We start from the raw sequence: 22,060 nt of genomic DNA on the forward strand, positions 1-22,060 counted from the left end.
GGACTTCCTCTTTTCAATGGGAATAACTAGGATCCTTCCACTCTCCTCAGTCCAAAACCTACAGGACCCCGATCAATGGTAACAATAGTAGGGAAGCAGCAGGCGTTGTGGGGGTTACTTACAGCTCTAGTTTCGTACAGCACCAGTTTTTGTACAGAGCTGATGATCGGAGCCGCCGCAGGCATAGTGACACAGCGGAGGGGATTACACTCAAGGCACCTGCGAAAGCTCCCACCTGCCCCTTCCACCTTTTTGAAGAGTAGGCTTGGCCTTGGCTAAGCTATGGCTCGCGATAAATGCGGGCCGCATGAACCCATTTTCTTCTCCCTTTTACTCGATCGTCGGGGGACCCTATGAGGAAGGGTCGATCGGGAGCCGAAGAAACAGGGGAGACACGCAACCCCGTCTCCCCATCGAGAGTAGGCGGCTGTTCCGTCAACACCGAGCAAGGTCGCGAGAGAGTGACAGCTAAGGGAAGCGCAAAATCACGTGATTGAATTTGCCGGCGCCATTTTTGGTTTGGGAATGATACCGATTCTTGCCCGGAATAAAGGGAATTTTGAAGAAGGGACTGTAAAGCCAAATAACTTTTTCCTCCTCTGCCCGCGCTACTGGCGAGTGGAATCTAGGAAATCTGCCACGGGGATAGTAACTTGCAGGACACCAGCTTTGGGAAGACGACTCCCTTAACTTTTTTTTTCCGTTAAAGAACTTCGGTTTTCGTGGATGAAAATCCATGCCATCGTTTGCATAAAGTTGCGTCTCTCTGTTCCTAGGAGCATCCCACGCGGGTGTGAATAACATCCCTGCCCACTGAGGCTAATATTCTGTTGAGGCAGAATTCAAGTCACCGGCATTGAATAGCGATAGAACTTAGACTTATATGCCGTTTCCTTGTGCTTCACAGCTCTCTCTAAAGCAGTGTTTCTCAACCTTGGCAACTTGAAGATGTCCGAACTTCAACTCCCAGAGTTCCCCAGCCAGCATTCGCTGGCTGGGGAATTCTGGGAGTTGAAGTCCGGACATCTTCAAGTTGCCAAGGTTGAGAAACACTGCTCTAAAGCATTTAGTCAGCATACTGCCCCCAACAATCTGGGTCCTCATTTTACCGACCTCGGAAGGATGGAAGGCTGAGTCAAACTTGAAGCTACATAGCAAGCACTACTTGACGTTTCAGCTTTCTTAAACCCCGCCCTCCCCTTTCTTTTTCCTTTAGAAAAAGATTTTTAAATATTCACACCAAGAAATCCGATTCATTGAAATCAGCGAGACCCACCCCACCCCCGCGTAGATATGCCTATCGTTGCCCTGCGACCCCCACTGAAACCGCTCAGCAAAGGAGGGATTCCGTCGTTTGCGACATTACGAGCCGATCCTGGGGCTACAAGTCAGTTGCGCCCGTTTAACCCACGCAACTCCCGCCGAGGATCGACTCCCTAAGAAGCTGAGAATTTCCCTTATAAGACGGTTTTCATTGAAAAGCTCCCGTTTAAACCCGTTAGCGAAGCAGCTTTAAACATTCCACGGGTTTCCTCTCGCTCTGCGGTGTAACGGCCCTTTTCTGGGCGGGTTCGCGCAGGGACCGTTGATTGGGTGAAGCGAGCAGTGGTGGGAGGGGATTCCGAGGGAAAGAGAGAGGAGGCGGGGCGTTATCTCCACGGTTACGGGGGGAACACAAATTGCTGCGGAGCTTTCATGCCGCGCTGTTGCCAAAACGAAGTAGCGAAAACCCCGCTTGGCGTCGTCCTGCTGTAAGTCTTCCTTGGGCGACCTTTCTATCCGTTTTCTCCGCCGGCAACACTCGTGGAAAATGATTTCATCAAGTTCATTGTGCCCCCCACCCCCCAGCGCCTTAGCCAAGATTATCGAGAGGGGATGAAGCACCACTCTGTGATCGTTGGCTTTTGTTTTGTTTTTCATTCATTTACCATATTTTTAATTCGTTCTTTTGGTCCGTTCTCTCAAAAAGGACTTTTACTTGAATAAATTTGGGCTGACCCAGCCCAAATTTATTATTAGTCCTCATACCCCAGGGGACGATAAAACAGCCTCTAGGAAGAGGCTGTTGGCAAATTTGGCTGCACAGGAAAACTTTTACCGAGCTGCTTTTATGCTGCAATTCATATATGAGGCTCACAGATTATAGGTGGGTGTCTTGTTAGTTGAACTGATGCCTGTTGCCTGCATGGACACATCCATAGGTTTTCTTGTCAGCATCACAGAAACTACAGGATCAGAAAAAATGAAATTTTATTGCAGAAGTAGTGTGCCACTGCCTTCTTTCAGGATTTTTATTTTTGCTTTACTATTATTTTGGGATTCTCAATATAGTCTGTAGTCATAGAATTTTCTGATTGCCTCCCATTCAAAATCTAGGTTCAACCCTCTTCCCCTCCCCCCTCATCAGCCAAGATCAGCTACTTGCTGCTATAGCTGCAGAGGTAAAAAGTAGTAAGGTTCTTAACAAATAATTCTATATTTTAAATGTAGATTGAATGATGGCATCTCCAGAAGATGAGCAACCTTACCCTTTTGTAGATATATATGATGAAGATGAAGCTGACAGAGTCTTCCTTTTGTCCAAGCCTACTTGCTTTGTCATCCTTGGAAAACCAGTAAGAAAAAGTTCAACATGATTAAATTGATACCTTCAACAGACTTAATTCAAAATACAGCCACATATATATCTTTATTTAGAAATCCAATGAAATCCCATAGGTTTTATTGCTAGAAGAATGTACATGTAAGTAATAAAGTAATAACATCTGTGGAACATATGAACTCCTGAATAAAATTCATAAAATGGTGCTGTCAGTATGGCAAACTTTTCCTTGCCAGGATATCTTTTCAAGATACATCCTGCTAGAATGTATATCATGGCATGTCTAAATATATGGATTTCAGGGCCTCCCCAATCTGGAAATGTTCTGTCTCTGATTTTCTGACTCTGGATAGGGAAACACTCCCCCAGCCAGAGCTGATGCATAAGTTGGGGTCCTCTTGAATTCATGATTCTTACTCAAGGAGCTGGTGACAGCTGTAGCCAGGAAGCGTTTTGCACAAATCCATATTGTTAGTTGACTCCATTTATGGATCAGGGAACTCTTCCATATCTACTTACATTTTAATTAGCTTCCACTTGGAGTATTGCAATGCGTTATTCTTGGAGCTCCTTTTGAAAAGCAGTCAGAGGCTGCAACTGATCCAGAATGCAGCAGAACATGTGACTTTGGACATGGTTTCTCCTCACCACATCAGACAAAATGGGTCTGCTCTGGATCTGTTAAGCAGTGTCAATTAATTGGACCCAGAAAGCATACCCTTTCTTTCAGGGTGCCTGCCCTTCCCCTTCCCCTTCCCCTTCCCCTAACATTCAGATGACCCTGAATTTGAAAGTCTCTCAGAAGGTTTTGAAAATCTTTTCCCTCAGACATTGAGGCTACAATGTTATCTGATACCAGTAGGTATGTTTCATGTTGCATTATGGGAGAATTTTTCTCAAAGCCTCATTTGCATTTTACTGTATTGTATTGTATTGTATTTATTCTATTTTATTGCTGTCTGTTGCAGGCAGGCAGATAAACGACTCTTTTGCTATATCACAGGGTATGGTGGCTATAGGGAGTCATTATATAGAGGCTCATAAAATTTATCCTTTTCATTCCACAATGCTGAGTGTCACAATCTTATTTTGCAATATATCTTATGAGTTGGCTTCTGTCTAACTATACTCATGTGCCTGATCATGCACCCTCTCAACTTTGCATTAGAAAACAAATTGCATTGGTTTCTGTGGGATTTATTTCGGTCATGCATTTGAGATAATGCTGCATAGAGTTACAATTATCTGATTGATAATTGCAGTGGATCTAATTCAGCAAGCCAAAATTTATATACACCATTAATGTTTCTGAATTTATTTGATTAGACTCTTGAAATTCTCGTTTGTATAGTTAAAAGTTGCTTACCATGATAGCAGGAGAATTTAGGCATCAGTTGCACCTGTATAACTCCATTCTACTTTATACTGGTCCCAATAACACTTCTAAGGGGTATTCCCAGAATAAAGCAGTTCGTGTCTTTCATATACTTACATTAATTTAGCATCTGGAATATTAATTTAATGTTCCAGATGTATTGGAATTCTTTCAGCTACGATCAATATTGCTATACTGGCTGAGGATGATGTAAGTCATGTTTCAACATGTCATGCTGTTGAGTAAACATTAAACTTCCTTAAGTACAGAATTAGGAAAATAATTGAGTGATGCAGAAATAAGTTTTATCTCTGTCCAATTTATTTATCCTATTTATCCTCCCTCCTGACTGTCTCAAGGATGACTTAGCCTTCCATCCTTCCGAGGTCGGCAAAATAAGGACCCTGATTGTTGGGGGTAATATGCTGATTTTGTAAACCGCTTAGAGAGTGCTGTAAAGTATTATTAAGCGGTATATAAGTCTAAGTGCTATTGTTATTGCTAGATGACATTTATATTTAAATTTCCTCTTTACCATTTATTTGCTACTGGGAAAGTTCATCAGAAAATTTCAAGTTTTGTATCATCAATGTGCTGATGGGAGTCAGATTTATATCACTACCCCAAATCAGACTGATGATGCCATTGAGGTGCCTTAAGAGTCTAGAGGGAACAGAAAAGGCTTAAACTGAATCGTAGGAAGAAAGAATTGCTGTTTTACCATTGGGTTTGCTGTCTGTTTTGGTATCCTATCTTGATAGGATAATATTGTACTATCCCTGAAACAGCATGTCCATGATTTAGTGGTTCTTCTAGACCCATGATGGCGAACAGGTGGCACGCGGATCCATTTGTTAGGGCACGTGAGGCGTTGCCCTGTCAGCTCCAGCATGCATGCGCGCACTGGCCATCTGACTTTGGCCTTTATTTTCAGCCGGTTTTCACCCTCCAGAGGCTTCCTTGAAGCCTCCGGAGGGCGGAAAACAACCCAACGCGCAAACCGGAAGTTCAGATTTCCGGTTTGTATGTTGGACCATTTTTCTCCCTCCGGAGGGCAAAAAACGGCCCTACAGACAACCCAGAAGTCTGTTCCCGAACTTCTGAGTTGCCCATAGGGCCGTTTTTTACCCTCTGGAGGCTTCAGGAAAGGCTGGGGGGTCATGCACATAGAATTATGGGTGTAGGCACACCCACACATGACCCCCCCCTGCACTCCCCCCGCTTTGGGAATGGGAAATGGGAAAAAGGTTAGCCATCACTGTTCTAGGCTCTCAGATTGTCTAGAAGAGAAAGGGAGTGTTATGGCCATGGATGTTCCTAACTCTGGCTGTTGTACATGTTGGACTGGGAAGATCTTCCTTTAGTGACTCATGTCATCATCACCATGATGTTTAGACTATTGCAACAGATTCTATATTACAACAATTTTGCTTAATTGCAAAACTGCATTCTCCATTTGGAATTGACCTGGCCAGTGCAACCTACCCAAGAAAAACTGCAAGTAGTATTTCACTTTAGGGATGAAGAGGTGCTCCTTTTCAGTGGCAGGATTGGTCCTTTACTGCAGCCTCTTAATGGACTTCTGGTTGGTTCCCATGCTGGCTGCCTTCTGAAGGCTGTTCTTAACAGATGTCTATGAAGATTCTCAGTCATCCAGGTAATGGTTGTCCCAACGGTACTTTTCCAAAAGGCAACTGAACTTTCTTGGTTTTTTTTTTCCCTCTAAAAATGTTTCTGATCTCAGAACTGAAGAAGATTATTGGATGAGAAGCAAAATGTTTTCGGGGGGGGGGGGAAACCATATGTCGTTGCCTTTTGGAAAAGCACTTTTATTTTAGACAGAGCTCTTTCAGAAGATATTTAGGCCTTGATTTCAACTTTTTTTAATTACAGTTTTATTTTGGTTTATTTAATTTTATTTCACATTTTCATTAGTTTTTGGAACTTAATACTTACTGTTTATTGTATGTTGTTTCTTGTGTATGTTATGTAATAAGCTGCTCCGAATCCTCAGAATGTAGCACTTTATGAATATGATTAATTGATTAATTTAAAAAATCAGCAATAGGACCAACTCCTAATGTAGCTCTATCAATTTTGCTTTGTAAAATAGAATCGTTTGCTAATACATTAAGTATATCATATATTTAGTAGAAGCAAGCAAATGCGTGATCATAGGCCTAATTTTCTTTCTTTCTTTTTATCTCTAACATGAAACCTTACAAGCAGATACATAGCACAGAACGTAGAATCACATTGATTTAACTTCCAGAGCTAATGACTTAGAAGTGTCATATATATCTTTGTTTTGAAAGGTAGCAAGGCAAGAAGGAGACCATTTTTCAAATTTAAAAAAGGGAAAACAGAATATATTTCATACGCAATTAGAGCCATATATAAAATTTCTGACATTTAATAATGTGGATGGAAATTCTAGTCACTCCTTATTATAATAAATGTTTCAATTTTCATTGTTTCATTTTAATTTATTACATTTGAAGCACTTCAATTCCTTCTAGTTTTAATAATCATTTTCTTCTTGTTTTCTCATTTTAAGGGTGTTGGGAAGAAAACATTAGCTAAAAAAATAGCCCAGTTTTGGAAGTGCACACTTGTAGATGGTAAATATAAAAACTATATTCATTTTAGTGTATTTCATTCTATGCATGTTTGTATAATTTCTAACATTCCAGAGACCTATTTAATTTTTTTAAAAAGTCTGCAACATTTTCATGAACTAACATAAATTCAGAAGAGTTTGACAATGTATAGTTTTATTCTGTTGGAGTGATTTTGAATTTTTAACAGATACCACTGGGAATATTACCATATTTCTATTAAAATAAGGTGGAAAAAAATGGGGAAATGGAATCTAATACTTGGAAACTTGATTTCTAATAGTGAAATAAGATATTCTCCTCCCACCCCTCTTCGAAAAAATTCTTTTAAAGATACTGATATTAAAGCTAACTTTTTTCTGCTTATTTTAGATAGTATCAGTGACAACATAGATAATATCCCTATTACACATAAAGTGTTACTTAAAACAACAAGAAAAAACTACCCCACTCTATAAACTTAATATTTGTACAATCAGTCTCTAAATTAAAAAATATAGTATTCTATCTATGATTTTTGTGTGATTTAACCTGTATCCTACTTTCCATATTCCAATGTTGTCTCCCATTTCATTATGGTCATACAAATATAACAGATACAAATATAAGACCACCAGTTGCAATATGCATTTTTGAAATGAACCCTAATAAAGTCAATAATAGTGACTTTGGTGAGAAAAGGAAAGGAAAAAATATTGTAATGACATGCAATTTTTTATTAAGGGGTTAATAAATTGTTTCTGCTAATCTCTGGACTAGTCATAAATCTTCATTGTACGAAAATGAAAAATGAAATAGAGGTCAGAGGTTTTTTTTAAAGTCCATATGGGACCAGTAGAAAGAGGACATAAAAAGTCCTCTGTATATTTATGCAACATAAGGATTCCCTTAGTCTAATGGAAGTTCCACCTTTAAATCTTATAAAAGATTTAAAGATTTAAATTAAGGCAGCTAGGAGAAGAGTTTCTCCTAGCTGCCTTAATTTCTTTAATAACCTTAAGATTTTCTTCAAGATCTTTTACCAACAATTTATGACTAAAACATGCACGAGTCCAGCCTTTCCCCTTCCACTTAAACTTCCCTTGCCATGATTAATTCACCTAGGGAGTATGGAATAACTGAAGTGATTAGAGGGAAATATATATTCTCTCTCAGGTACAGCTATTAGAAATTTATTTTTGGTTTTTAAATTAAGTTCTCCTCAGGGATTTTCTGGCCCACAGAGAGACTACCTTATCTTTGGAAGCAGTAGTTTTTACATTAAATTTGCAAGAGTGAATAAAGAATGTAACACAGCAAGCTAGTGATTGGATTCTGGCTTGATCCTTTAGGATTAATTTGGCATCAGCAGGTTTCTGAGTAAAAAACGAAAACTATGAGGCAGCATGTACCTGATGTTTCCAGTTTGTTCTCAGAAGCATCATTTCTTTGAAGTGCTATCATTAGAACATAATTACAGTGATTTCTAAAGAATCCTGTGGCAAGACTAAAATTTCTCAATTTTTAAAATTGCAATATAATTTTATTTAAGTTCTGAAAGGGAAATTGTTTATATGAGCCTGTTCTTGTTACCTGCTACTTTAAAGTTAGAGCAGGCAACAATTAGAACAACATGGGAGCCCTCTGGTGGCTAAAAGTGTCTTTTATTTTGTGGTCAAAGTAAATGGTGGTCAACTACTAGATTATAAAGTACACAGAGCTATAATTAGACTTTTCTATTTAAATAGGAGTTTTAATGACAATGATAGTTATCAGTCCATAGAGGGTACTTTGGAGATCTAGAATTGGCTTTAGAGAAAAAAAATATCGATTCCTTCAATAGTTGAAGAGAAAAAAGAAATTAAAATATTTAATGTTGTTTTAGAATATTTCGGTAACATTTGGATTCTGATCAAATTATAATAGGAAGATATAATACAACTATTGTACAGGTAATTCTTGAGTTACAACAGGTCGTTTAGTGATCATTTAAAGTTACAATGGCACTGAAAAAAGTGACTTATGGCCGTTTTTAACACTTAAGACCATTGCAGCAGCCTCATGGTGACATGATAAAAATTCAGATTTTTGGCAACTAACTCATATTTACAGCTGCGTGAAAAAGTCCTGCACACTTTCAGTTGTAAGCTATATTTACATATTTAATCAATTTTTCACTCATAGAAACTATGCAAAATTAGTACTTTGATGAAAATTTCTGTAATCGGATTGGGATGCATAATGTTTATTAATATAACCAATGTCTTTTTACGGTTTTGAGTACGTTTATGTGCTAAAACAAACACAAGTTGAATTTTTGAGAATGTTAGGATCAAAAGTAGCCAATCAACAGCGAGCTTTGGCTGACCAATCAAAATGCACAGAGGCTAAATCTATGAGCCAATCAATGTTGTCATACTCTCTGACTATAAATAGGCATGAAAAGCATCAAGAAATTTAATCTAGCTCTGGCTGCAGGCAAGGATGAAGGCCTTTGCTTTCACCAGTACTGAACAGCAGCATTACATCATTGTGCTTCATGAAGAGGGTTACTCCTGTACAGAAATAGCCAAGAGAGTGAAATACCATCGCACCACAGTGAGCAGAGTGGTTGAAAAGTATCAAATAACTGGTTCAGTTGATGAGAGGCTCTGCTCTGGAAAACCAAAAAAGTTGACAAAACGGCAAGATCGGGCTCTGCAACGCTTTTCGGTGGCTGACAGGAAGCTCACCTCACCTCAGATTACAAGAATTTGGGGTGAAACATGATGTAAAAGTGTGCACAAGCACAGTGCATTGCAGACTGCTTGCCAGAGGGCTCAAAGATTGCAGTGTTCGAAGTAAACCTTTCCTCACAGACGCTCACCACTCTCGTTGATGTGCGTGGGCCAAGAAGTATGTCAAGTGGAAAACAAACAGTGGGCCAAGGTCATCTTCAATGGCGAGAGCAATTTCTACTTGACTGTGAATCAGTGCAATAAGTATGTCAGAAGATTTCCAGCTGAAGAACTTAGGGCGTACTGCCTGAATCTATCTGAGAAGCATCCATTGCACGTGATGATCTGGGGCTGTATCACTGCTTCTGGTATTGGTCGGATACAAACCGTGTAGGGAATCATGAATTCCAAACAGTATGCTGAAGTCCTGGAAAAGACCATGCTTCCTTCAGCTCAGCAACTTGTAGGGAAGGACTTTTACTTCCAGGATGACAATGCTCCTTGTCATCAAGCCAAGTCCATCCAGCAGTGGATGAAGAAGCATGGTGTTCAATTCCTGGATTGGCCAGGAGCCCGGATTTGAACCCAGTTGAGAACTTGTGGGCCAAGATTGATTACGAAATAAGCAAGAAGCATCCGAAGACCAAGTAGGAGCTGATTGAATCCATTATTTTAGCCTGGCACCACATTGTCACCAAAAATCATGTGCAAAGGCTTATACAGTCTATGCTGAAGCAATGCCACCTGGTGATAAGCAATAAGGGCTTGCCAATTTCATATTAGTAACCATGTTTGGTTACCTAAACGGTCCTTTTCAGGGCCATAAACAATAAAAATGTTAACAAAACATTAGCATCAGCTTTAATAATTGCAACACGTATGCCACTGGGTATGCATCAGTTAATCTATTTTCATAGTCATTGAAAGTATGCATTGTAAGCATGCAAGAAAATGCACAATCCTCCTCCAAACAGCACCAAATTGCAAAAAGCTTATGCTTTTCACTTAAAATCCACCAGTATTTATTTAATACTGCAGTTCGGCTGTTCAAATCTCACCGGCTCAGGGTTGACTCAGCCTTCCATCCTTCGGAGGTGGGTAAAATGAGGACCCGGATTGTTGTTGGGGGCAATATGCTGACTCTGTAAACCGCTTAGAGAGGGCTGAAAGCCCTATGAAGCGGTATATAAGCCTAACTGCTATAAATATAACAATATTTGCATAGCAGTTAGCATAAAATATCATAAAATATATCATAAAATCAATGGCCTATCCAAAAAGTGTCATAAACTGTAAACAGTAAATTGTAAAGCGTGCAGGACTTTTTCACACAGCTGTATGATGATTGCAATGTCCCAAGGTGATGTAATCACCTTTTACAACCACCTGAGAAGCAAAGTCAACAGGGAGGCAAGATTTGCTTAACAACCATGTTACTAACTTAACAACTGCGGTGATTTCACATAAATGTGGCAAGAAAGGGCAAAATTCACTTAACAACTGTCTTGCATAGCAAGAGAAATTTTGGGCTCAACTGTATTCATAGGTCCAGGACTACCTGTACTATACATGCAGTTGTGCTGGAGTCATTATAAAGAACAATAGTAGTGTATTAGTCATTTGGAAACACATTTTGATTTTTGGCCAATTAGTGCGCATTTAAAGCATATTTCCAAACTCTGCTTAACAGGGATCAAAAAGGTTAACATGTAAAAGAAGAAACCAGATGGAAGGCCCCCTGAGCAACCTTGCCTGTACTTTCCCTTCTAACTTCCCTCCATTGGATATCATGCATCAATGTATGAAATCATAATTTATTTGAAGAATTCACACCTACACAGTGAAAGTATTGGAGAGTGAGATGAGACAGCCGCCAACCACAATTTTTGATTAATCTCCATAAATGACATTTTAAAATATAAAAAGTAAAAAAGCAAACAAAGTCCATTCTTCAAAAAACAAATTTACAAAAAAAACATAAGTACTTTTGTTTTCACATGGAAATCGCTTTTGAATTTCGTGCTTGATATGGAAAAGAATGTAACTTTGACTTTGGGTTTTATAGATTAGATTGATAGATCTTTATAGAGATGACTTGTTCATATTATTATGGAAAAACAAAAAGCTGTGATTTGATGCTAATACCTTATTCTATTAAAAGAGAGAGAGTCGGAAGTCAATGCTTCTTTTTCTTTTCTTTTCCCTATCTTTCCTCACTTCTCTTTCCCCTTTCCCTCCCTCCTCACTGCCCTTTTATTTACTTTTGTATTTTGTATTTTATAATACTGTATAACTTAATTTAAAAATGTTCACAGTTAAAAAAATTAAAACAGCAAGAGAGATGGTGGATGAAATAAACAAATCTGTTTTTCTAATCTTTCTTCCCTGTGAGGAATTATTGAAGACACATTTTTGTTTACTTACGTTCACATATCCTATAAATCCACATTGTGATCTGTTTGATTTGATGCTAACATGATCCGTTTATGTTTCACTTTGTGCAAAGCTATTTTATTTTGTATACCACTTAACATTTACAAGCGAGCTTAGCATTATGGTTTCTTTTACAATACCGGGCAGATTAGTTGTACATGTGGATCCAACTCAATGAGTCATGCATTGTGCAACTTCTCTAGACATTTCAGGCTATTTAGAAGTAGTGTTAAGTGTCTTAGGTCATTTTCAAGGGAAAACTTAGCTACAGCACAGAAAACTAAATGTTCCTTAAAGAATTCACAGGCGATCAGATGTTACCTAATTAGAGCAACACAAAATATGGCCACTTCATGGTTTCTGCACTTATTATCTGCATTGCATTTATTATCCCTTTGTAGGGAGAGATATACAGGAAACCATCACTGCAGATGGATTTTTATGGAAAAGGGATGCATGAACTTCAATATTAAAAATGTTGTTTTCAGTTGCCAGTCATGTAAATTCTGTTTTGCATTATATAGTACTGCATATATGCTGTACATGCACACAGCACCATCTAAACAATTTCTTTATTTTTTTCTATGTGATATATCCTTTTAGCTTTTGAACTTATAAATGAAAACATAACCGCCGAAACAGAATATGGACTGAAGGTAAAACCTGTACTTATTTATTTACCTGGATCTTGAGGTATAGTTTTGTATTTTATTCCTTACTGAATTTATAATTCTTTCGACGGGCACTATTAGTTAAAGCTCACTTCAGCTCACAACTTTGAATTGTATTGCAATTTGATTGGATTTGAACTAAAGGCAATGTACCAAGCTCAGTGGTAGACCACATGTTTTCCATATACCGGTAGGTTCATTTTTTAGCATCTCTAGCGTAAGACGATGCAGCAGATAATATAAAGTAAAAGAATTTATCCTTAAGGAGGTGCTATAAAAGAAAATAGAAAAAAGGAGAGGGAGGGAGAGAGGGAGAGAGAGAAGCAAAGATTTGTGGGATCATAAAAGAAGCAATATTGAGAGCATCTGGATAATTTTTTTTAGTATAGTCTAAGGCAGCTTTGCATATTAATTATATATCCCCTATTATATATTCTCAATGCAATTCAATATTTTACATTGTTCTCCCTAAGTGTAAGGATCTGCTTTACCAAGGTCAAGATGTGCCAGAAGAGTTGGTGATAAAGATGCTTATGATCAAGCTGGAATCACCAGAGATTAATCACTTCGGTATGGGTTGCTGCATCTTCTTTTTTCCATTATCTATTAAGTAAGATCATCAAACCCCTAGAAATATATAGCTCTGACTTATTTATTTGTCTGTTTGTTTCGTGGATTGTATGGGATTTAGAAAGCCAGTTAATATAGTGGCTAAGGCATTAGGCTAGAAACCAGGAGCTACTGAATTCTGATCCTGCCTTGGACACAAAGTCATCTGGATGACCTTGGGCCAGTTTCTTTCTATCCGCCATAGAAAGGAGGTAATTGCTAGCCACTTCTGAAACATTTTGCCAAGACAACTTCAGGGACTTTATCCAGGCAGACTCCAAAAATTGGATTAATTTTAACAGAAGAAATTAAAAAGGCAATGTCGTGTAGTGGTTAAGGCATCAGGCTAGAATCCAGGAAACCTGAAGATCTAGTCTCGCTTTAGGCATGAAGCCTGCTGGATGACCTTGGGCCAGTCACTTTCTCTCAACTCTAGGAAGGAGGAAATGGCAAACAACTTCTGAAAAACCTTGCCAAGTAAATAGCAGGAACTTGTCTCGGAGAATTGCAAATGATTGAAAAGGGGAGGGGAGAGGGATTTAGAGGCCACCCAATTCCCACACAAGTCCGGGTGGCTCTGTAAGGCAGTGGGGGGTTATATTTTTCTGTTAGCTACAGTATTTGCTAACTTGAGCGTACATAGTACACAAAAGAAAACAACCTGGTAAAAATGAAATTAGAGAAGAAAGTGGAAGTTTTTAAAGTTGTAGAAGAAAACTGTAGATTCTCTGGTTTTACAGGAGAACGTTGCTCTTTCAAAATTGGGCACCTCTCCAGACCTCTCCTCTTCCTTTAGGAAGAAAAATAAGAAGTGTAGTAAAGCATATATGGAGACCAGAGGAGAGAGTGTACTTTCATTCCTATTTCAAGGGGCCAGTAGGTGCAGGCTGATTCTACTGTCCCAACTTATCAGATGGACTTCCAATAGCATAGGCATGGAAATACTGTACATCAGATTTGACATACCTTGAAACTGCTGCTGGACTAGAACTTCCAACTTTGTTACTCTATTATTTTGATCTAAGGGGAAAACACTCTTTTCATACATAAAGCTATTTGTTGGTTGAAGACAACATGAAGACATAGCAGTGTAAAATGTTTCCAGGAATTGGTTGTACAGTGATTAGATACAAATGAAGAAAGACCCAGAGTCATTCTATAATTATTGTAGAATAAATAGTAAGCATTGAATCTTTAAGTACTGTATAAAAATATTTGCATTTCCCCCCCCCCCCCTTGCAGGTTATGTTCTCTCTGATTTCCCTTCTCTTTCTGAGGATTTCATGTCTATACCAGAACAAATAGATGTGATTAAAAATTTAAAATTTAAACCAGATTTTCTGATTAATATTAAGGTAAGCACAAGAGACAGCCCTTCTCCCATCTCCAGGTGTCTAGAGAGACAGAACTTCTAGCCCTTGCTGGATTAGCTGCAGTTAAGGGGCCGAGCAGCCGCAAGATGTTCGCACTCGCCACCTCCTGCACTCCAAAAAAATAAGACCTCCTGTAAAAGCCCTAGCTGTTTTTTGGGGGGGTCCAAAGAAAATAAGATGCCATCTTATTTTGGGGAAACACGGTAGTAAATCTATTTATTTTATATATGGGTTTCATACCTTTACAAATTATGCTTCATAAAGTTATCCTTGTCTCCTTTAAACCCGTTGTCATAAAAATAGTTGCCAACTGTCTTTTAATAGTTTTAAAAGAAACTACCAGGACATGAGCAATAAAAGCTCTCTTCTAAGATCTTAGAAAGAAGAGTTACGAAGTTATCTTACTGGATTTGGAACAATTTCCATCTCATAATGATCTGTTTCTCCCACTAGTGTCCTAACAATGACTTGTGCCAAAGAATCACTGGTCAAAGACAGCAGCCTGACACAGGACATGTATTTAAAAGAGATGAATGGGATCCTGATATTATTGAAAAGCGTAAGAAAAAGAAGAAAGAACCACGTAAAGGTGATGAAGAGGAGGAAGCAGAAGAGGAAGAAGACGAAGAGGAGTCAAATGAGGTAGCTTTCCCATATTTTCTAAAAAGCCAATTATTTGTTTCAAATAAAAGATCATTCATAAAGATCATTCACAAAGACATTGTTTAATATTTGTTAAACAATGTAACATTCTTCTTTAATAAAGTTTGTCAAATTAAGTTGTACAACACTTATACATAATATCCTAATTCTACATGCTGCATTTTTGAAAACAAATCCATTGCCATTTGTACATGTTAAAGCTATGTCTTTAATTAACAGCATTACTAATCCTTTATATTTATCAATTTAGATTTGAACTTTGTAGTCTTACTTTGAAGACCCAGACCTAATGCATTTGGCTGGGCTGCTGAAGCAAAGAACTGTTTGGGGTCTTCTCCCATTCCAAGTATAAAATTGTCTGCACTAGCAGTTTTCAATTTTAGCATTGGAACAGCATTCTTCAGAAGTAGCAGCCTTGTTTAGGTGATGCTCTCCCTCCTTTCCATCTTGCTCTCCCTCCGTCCCTCCCTCCCATCCATTCATCCATCCATTCTATCTATTTATCTATTCTATCTATCTCAGAATTCCTCAACAGGACTCCAGCAGGAAAAAATATATATTTTTTAAAAAGCTTCCAAATTACTTCAATTTTAGTAACTGGAATTGAATATTTGTTCAGGAATAAAGTTTTATTAAAGGTTCATTTCCACCGGTAACTAAGCCAACCACAATTTCATTTTAGACATTTGAAAATTGTATTCAGCAATTTTGTTCTGCTGAGCATACAGCTAATATTTATCATTGCTGATTTTATACATTCAGAGTGGGAGGTAGAATCAAGCTTTCTATATGTATTTACTGTATTTTTAAAAAGGAGTTTTTTTTCTTCCTCCTAGGCTGATCAAATTATGTTGTCAGAAATTTTGCCAACTTTAGTGCAAAGGACAGAAGATTTTATAGAAAATGCACAAAAGAGAATTGAACTCTATAAAGATATTATGCTCCGTCCTCTAGAGGTAAGATAAGGATAATACCTTTTGTACTTCTTAGCCATAACATCCAGAAGTAAGAAAAGAAGCAATGAAAAAATACCAGATATCAATGTTGTAACTTTTATTATTGCTAGTAAGCTTAGATAACTGTCTCCTGAATCCATGAGCTACATTATATTGATAGTACAAATGTTCATCTTTAGCACATTGTACTAAACTTCTTATTATGATCCATAAACATTTAAGACCTAGTTTTACATATTACAACAAGGCATGGTTTTACTAATAATAGTGTATTGAATAAATCCCAGTTGGCTGAATTTATAAGGTACTTTAAGCATGGAATTTATTCATTTATAAAATTTATATACTGTATAACTCACTATCCAAATGGACTCTTGTTGATTGTGGCCCAACCTAATATTTTTGGAGGAGTTAAGACCAACCTGGGTGACATAAGACTGTATTATGTATGTGGATTTGGGAAAGAATGCCATTAAAAAAATTAAAACAATATTTACTCTTTTGGGAAGAGTAAAGTATGGTTTCCTCAAAGTAGCAAGAAACAATATTACAGAGGAGGAGCCAACGCCGCAATGATATGGACGTGCGGTCTCGATGCTCCAAGACTGCAGCCAATACTTTTGCCGCTGGGTGGTCCAACCGGACCTAAACCGTCCCACAGAGATGGTGAATAGGAAGAATATGTCTTGCTGATCTCAGGGACATCACAAAGTCCCTGATCGATGCAAGAGAAGTTCTTCAAGCTGGTGACAAAAAATCCAGCCAAGGCTGATGAAGTTGGGGCGGCTCCAAAACAGAAGGATACGGAAAGAAAAAGTGTTTCCAGTTGGTGAGGAATTTTTACCGTTTTAAAAGAGACTGCCTATAAAAAACTTAAAATTAATTTAAATTGGAGAACAGAAGAAATAAGCAGCGGAATTAAGTTTGGAATGATTTTGGACAGTAGGTTATCTTACTTTTTAAATGCTATGTTCATGGATGGAATTTATGCAAGCCTTTTAAAATGAATGGATTAAGTTTTCTTCTTCTATTTTTTTTTTTTTTATTCTTTGTAACCTATGGACTAAAATTCTCCTCTTTCATTACTCTGGGTGTTTTTCTAACTCATTCAAGAATTGGACCTTTTTTTAACTTGAAATACAAAAAAGATACAAAAAGAAACAAAGAAAATTGCAACAATAACACTGCTACTCAGAGGCTGGAAGTTTGCGTAATGGAAATGAAACACTTTTACTTTTCTTACTGACTATCCTGGCTTGGCACTCCAAGGTCTCACTGCTTGTTTATAGAGAGTGATAAGAAGAAAAGCATACAGATGTCCCTTTGAAGTATATCTTCAACCAGAGAAAAGTGAAAATAAAACTTTATTGTGAATCTATGCTTAATCTTGTAAAAACCTTCCAAGCTAGAGCAGCAGTGTTTGTTAGCTGGAGATAATGGCACAATTTCAACATCAGAAAGAAACTTTAAGCCTGCAAAAGATATTCTTAAAAATTCAGAAATTATCAAACACATTTGAGAGGGCAGAGAAGAAGTTGGAAGACTTAGAGCATCTAACAGTAAAATATGATGAAGAAGTTGGAGATGTTTATCAAGTGGAAAAAGTGGAGGTTAGAATCCTAAAAACCAAAGAGGAAAATGACCATAAAGAAATTAAATTTGCTGATATTTATGGTGATTGGTTTGTTTTTGGAAATGGAAAGTGTGGAATATTGAAAGAGGAATTAAATGGAGGGGAACTCTACCCCAGATGGCAAGACATAGAAGAAGAAAAAACAAAAGAATTTATGGATTTAAAGAGAGAAATTTTATTAGCAACATCATTGATAACACTACTGACAATTAAAGATAAGCTGATTTAGGAAACACAAAGAAGGGCATCGAAATTACATGAGAGATTTTATAAGCACGGAGTTGCTAAGAGGAGTCCATACAAACTTGATTAAGGAGATGATTAGAGGACTGACACCACAAATGGCAGAAGACATGAGACTGTTTTGCTACTGGAAAGATACAGGTTGATAAATGGAAGTGTATAATTTAAAACTAGTTAAACTTAGTGAAATTTAGTGACAATAGATATTGTTAAATAAATAATAGATAATGATAATAATGTATACAATGTGTAGTGTTATGATAAGTAATAATTGGATATGAATATTGAATGGTACCCATGAAAGGAAGGTTAGAAATTTTTTTGGATTATATATATAAAGGTTAATTAAAAAAGAACTAAGTTAGATTCAGTTAAGTCTTGATTATTAGGGAGGAAAATATTATGATACAGGATATAGTCAAATAAAGGAGGGATAATGATAACGTGTATGTATGTATGTATGTATGTATGTATTTATGTATGTATGTATGTATGTGTATAACATAAGGAAACTGGATGTAAATTGTAAACAGTGATTTGGAAAAGAGAATTAGAAAAATTTGTTACTAAATATTATGGATGTTTAGCTAGAATAGGACATAAGGATTCAGTGTTATTGGAGGATTTTAGAAATAGTAAATGAAATGCCAGTATGTGGTTATGTATTAAATCTTGGTATATTTTATGATGAGGGGGGTTTAAACAATTATAGTCAAATGAAAATGGAGGTATGATGATGGTAACATGTATAAATATCTGAGTCAAAATACTTGAGTTAATAGGAATTGTGCTTGATGACTGTGGAAGAGATGCACGAAAGCCTTTTGTAACGAACTGATACACTTTTTACAGTATGTAAAGAAGGAAGATTTTATGTGTTGTGTTTGTTTTGAAAATTAAAAATTAAAAAAAATATTTTAAAAAAACAATATTACAGATTTTTTTTCAATCTTGACTAGAGGATTGTTTGAAACTGCAATGTTGGGGCAAGGGTAGAAGACCATACGAAACCATAAAATGTGACATAGAGCCCAAAAGCTAGGTCGACATATTGTGTTTTCTCCTCTACATTTTCCATTTTTTCTTATTCTTTTATTTTTTTAATTAGGTTTTTATCTTTGTAATCTCAATTTTCAGTGATAGTACTACTGTATTAAAAAAGGTTTTTTTCCTCATCTGATACTAGAGGACAGGGATCCTTATTTAGGCATCTGCTTTAAAAACAAAAGGAGGACGAAAGCAATCATGGTTTCATCTAATCCATAATATTAGTACTACGGGAACCAACATATAAAATATTTTTTTAAATCAATTATATTCTAAAATGCCTTGAATCTCTTTTATACATTTGGGAAGGAATCTCATTTTTTCTTCATATGTCCATGTGCATTTATCAAAAAAATAGGGAGGCACGGATAGTGGTTCTGTACCGGAAGCTTGTGTTTGGAGCCATACCGTAGAGCTGTTGCTTGCCAAGTCTTTGCATTTGGTTCTAGAGCGGTTTTGCTGGCTACAGGGACTGGTTGTTGAATGGATCCATAAATTCAATATTGTCCTCAGTCAAGAAATATAATATGGACAATGTGGATAAGGTAGAATATGGCTCCTCTGCCAGCCCGACATCTCTTCTTTGTCAAATTCTAAACTGTCTTTACTCACAAGTGCAATTGAACTTCTGCAATTCTGGCCTGTGGATTGCATTAAGTTCAATTGTATTTATGAGTGATGTTATGTTTGTCCTCACATTCCTTGCCAAGTAAGCATTACAGTTACAATAATGTTAGATATTAAGAAAAAGGTATGTCAAAAAAATAGCACAGATTTTTTTCCCCCCAGACATGTCAGTGCAATCATATGAAGCCATGGGATCCGGATCAAATCCAATCTATATATTCAGTCATATTTCTGTTTTAAAATTTCAGGAATTAATGGCTGAGCAGGACTCTCAGTATCTTTTTGAATTGGATGGAAACAAGAATGCAGATGAACTTTTTAAAGTAAGCAAGCAACACACACTTACTTTCAGTGCCAATTATACAACCCTATTCCAGTTTCAACCCTGCCTCCTTTAAGGCAACAGGGTTTCTACAACTTGGCAATGAGTTCTCTGTTTCTATCCTATATGTTCAAGACAGTTCAATATGTTGATAATACTGGTATTATTATGATATTAATGTATCTATTAATAACCTTTTAGAAATTGCAGATAATTACATTTCCCACCTGCTATCTTTTATTGATCAAATTGTTTATTTTAAAAAATTGTACTGAAATACTCTTTCAAACTGGCCAATATTAACTAAAGATACTTTATGCACAAACTGTTATGTGGTTTTGCTCAGTCAGTAATAGCCCGCCTTGAATCCATGGGTCAACGAAATGGAGCTCTTATAACCAAGCTTCAGAGTGGAGACGAAGAATTGTTAGATGGTCTGGAAAATGTAAGTGTAACATTTGTATGTGTTGCCAGTAGAAATAGCATACAGTCATATTAAAAAGAATGTTGCTATAAATGTTGATAATAGATTTTTCTTACTCATAGCAGATTAACGCATATTGCACAAGTCCAAAGAATGCCCTAGATACAGATGACAAGCAGTTTATTGGGATTGCTCATTCCTCTATTGTTATTGTTTATTGTGTGCTATTTGTTTTTATATTATTTTATCCTGCCTTTATTTATTTTTTTAAATCAGGCAGTAAACATGTCTAATACTCTCTCCTCATATTTTCCCCACAAGAGTAATCCTATGAGATGGGTTGGACTGAGAGGGAGGGACTGGCCCAGTCACCCAGCTGATTTTCATTTCTAAGGCAGAAGGACTCATGGTCTCCTGGCTTCTAGGCCAATGCCTTAACCATTACACCAAACTGGCTATATAAGTAAAATATGCCCACATTTCATTTTTAAGAAAAATCCTAAAATTATCACAGTATCTTCTGATAAGAGCTTATGTGTAAACCTTTCGTCTCAACACTGAGACGTGGTGGCGCAGTGGTTACAATGCAGTAAGGCAGGCTACTTCTGCTGCCTGCTGGCTGGCTGCAGCTTGGCAGTTCGATTCTGACCGGGTCTAGGATGACTCAGCCTTCCATTCTTCAGAGGTCAGTAAAATGAAGGCCCAGATTGTTGGGGGCAATATGCTGACTCTGTAAATCAAGTAGAGAAGGCTTTTATTTTAACCTTCAGTAGCATGGTTAAAATTAGTGACATAATGTTTGAAAATATGGGATGATAAAATACTCATCACTTTTCAGTACAATATGTTTTTCAAGGGCTTCCATTGTTTTCTTTATTTTGGCCCTCAGGGTGAACTTTTTCGGGTGCTTTCATCCTATAAACTTGTAGGACCTAGACATCGATGGCGTCGCAGCAAATGGGGCCGAGCATGTCCTGTGGCTTTAAAAGATGGTGAGATTATCACGGGAACTGCAGACAATGCTGTTAGGTAAGTAGACCTTCGTTACCCTTAATACAAAATCCATTTTTCTAAGGCTGTAGTTCTGTATTTTTGCTTTCTTTGTAGCTTCTTAGGTAAGATGTACCTGTGTTCTACAGAAGAGGCATTGAAACAATTCATGCTGAATCCACGTTCCTACCTGCTTCCACCTATGCCTCTTCCACCTTGTAAAGTACTGATATTGGGCCCTCCATTATCTGGGAAAACAACCCTGTGTGAGTTGCTTGCCAACCATTATCAAGGAAAGGTGGGTCACTTTACTAATTCACTTTAGTATCAAAATCTCAAAGTGCCTGTTTATAGAATATCTTATTTAAATAGAAGACTCTTAAACACAGTGACTTTAACAACCAAGAGGTTAGTACAGAACCACAAAGAATATACATATCACTGAAACTTGGAATTGTATTCCTAATTATTCTGGGAGACCAATTATTAAAGGCCAGGTAAATTTTCCTTGGATTATTTTGTCTCTTGATTCTGTTGAGCCATATAAATGGCAATTCAAAGTTTCTTGCTTTAAAAGTGGCACCAGACAAAAGCAATAGTGGTGAAAGATTTTAGAAAACCTTTAATTAATTTTTCTATTATGTTTCTATATCAACTCTTCTCTAGGGATCAAGGAAGTTTACATGGGTATCTGCTATCATACTATTTATTTATTACATTTTTATGCCACCCATTTCCCCTACAAGGGGACTCTGGGAATGTGCACACACAAAATTAA

General features: G+C 37.2%; 2 protein-coding genes across 3 annotated transcripts in view; one reads left to right on the forward strand and one right to left on the reverse strand.

The window, feature by feature from the left end:
- Window positions 1-460, reverse strand: part of FIG4 (FIG4 phosphoinositide 5-phosphatase) — a 96,715-nt gene extending 96,255 nt beyond the window's left edge. The window contains exon 1 of the mRNA XM_087718655.1: window positions 123-460. Coding sequence (XP_087574781.1) covers window positions 123-185 — 63 coding nt within the window. The 5' untranslated portion in view covers window positions 186-460. The remainder of the gene's footprint in view (window positions 1-122) is intronic.
- A 1,207-nt stretch (window positions 461-1,667) lies between these two features.
- Window positions 1,668-22,060, forward strand: part of AK9 (adenylate kinase 9) — a 70,027-nt gene continuing 49,634 nt past the window's right edge. For both annotated transcript variants that reach the window (XM_087718656.1, XM_087718657.1), the window contains exons 1-12: window positions 1,668-1,751; window positions 2,491-2,615; window positions 6,535-6,598; window positions 12,328-12,380; window positions 12,869-12,965; window positions 14,247-14,359; window positions 14,831-15,019; window positions 15,877-15,996; window positions 19,795-19,869; window positions 20,215-20,313; window positions 21,182-21,321; window positions 21,400-21,580. In XM_087718656.1, coding sequence (XP_087574782.1) covers window positions 2,496-2,615; window positions 6,535-6,598; window positions 12,328-12,380; window positions 12,869-12,965; window positions 14,247-14,359; window positions 14,831-15,019; window positions 15,877-15,996; window positions 19,795-19,869; window positions 20,215-20,313; window positions 21,182-21,321; window positions 21,400-21,580 — 1,251 coding nt within the window. In that variant the 5' untranslated portion in view covers window positions 1,668-1,751; window positions 2,491-2,495. The remainder of the gene's footprint in view (window positions 1,752-2,490; window positions 2,616-6,534; window positions 6,599-12,327; window positions 12,381-12,868; window positions 12,966-14,246; window positions 14,360-14,830; window positions 15,020-15,876; window positions 15,997-19,794; window positions 19,870-20,214; window positions 20,314-21,181; window positions 21,322-21,399; window positions 21,581-22,060) is intronic.

This window comes from Thamnophis sirtalis, unplaced genomic scaffold (genome assembly GCF_051295495.1).
Source record: "Thamnophis sirtalis isolate CommonGarterSnake01/CBP01778 unplaced genomic scaffold, rThaSir2_p1.2 scaffold_6, whole genome shotgun sequence".
NCBI lineage: Eukaryota > Metazoa > Chordata > Lepidosauria > Squamata > Natricidae > Thamnophis > Thamnophis sirtalis.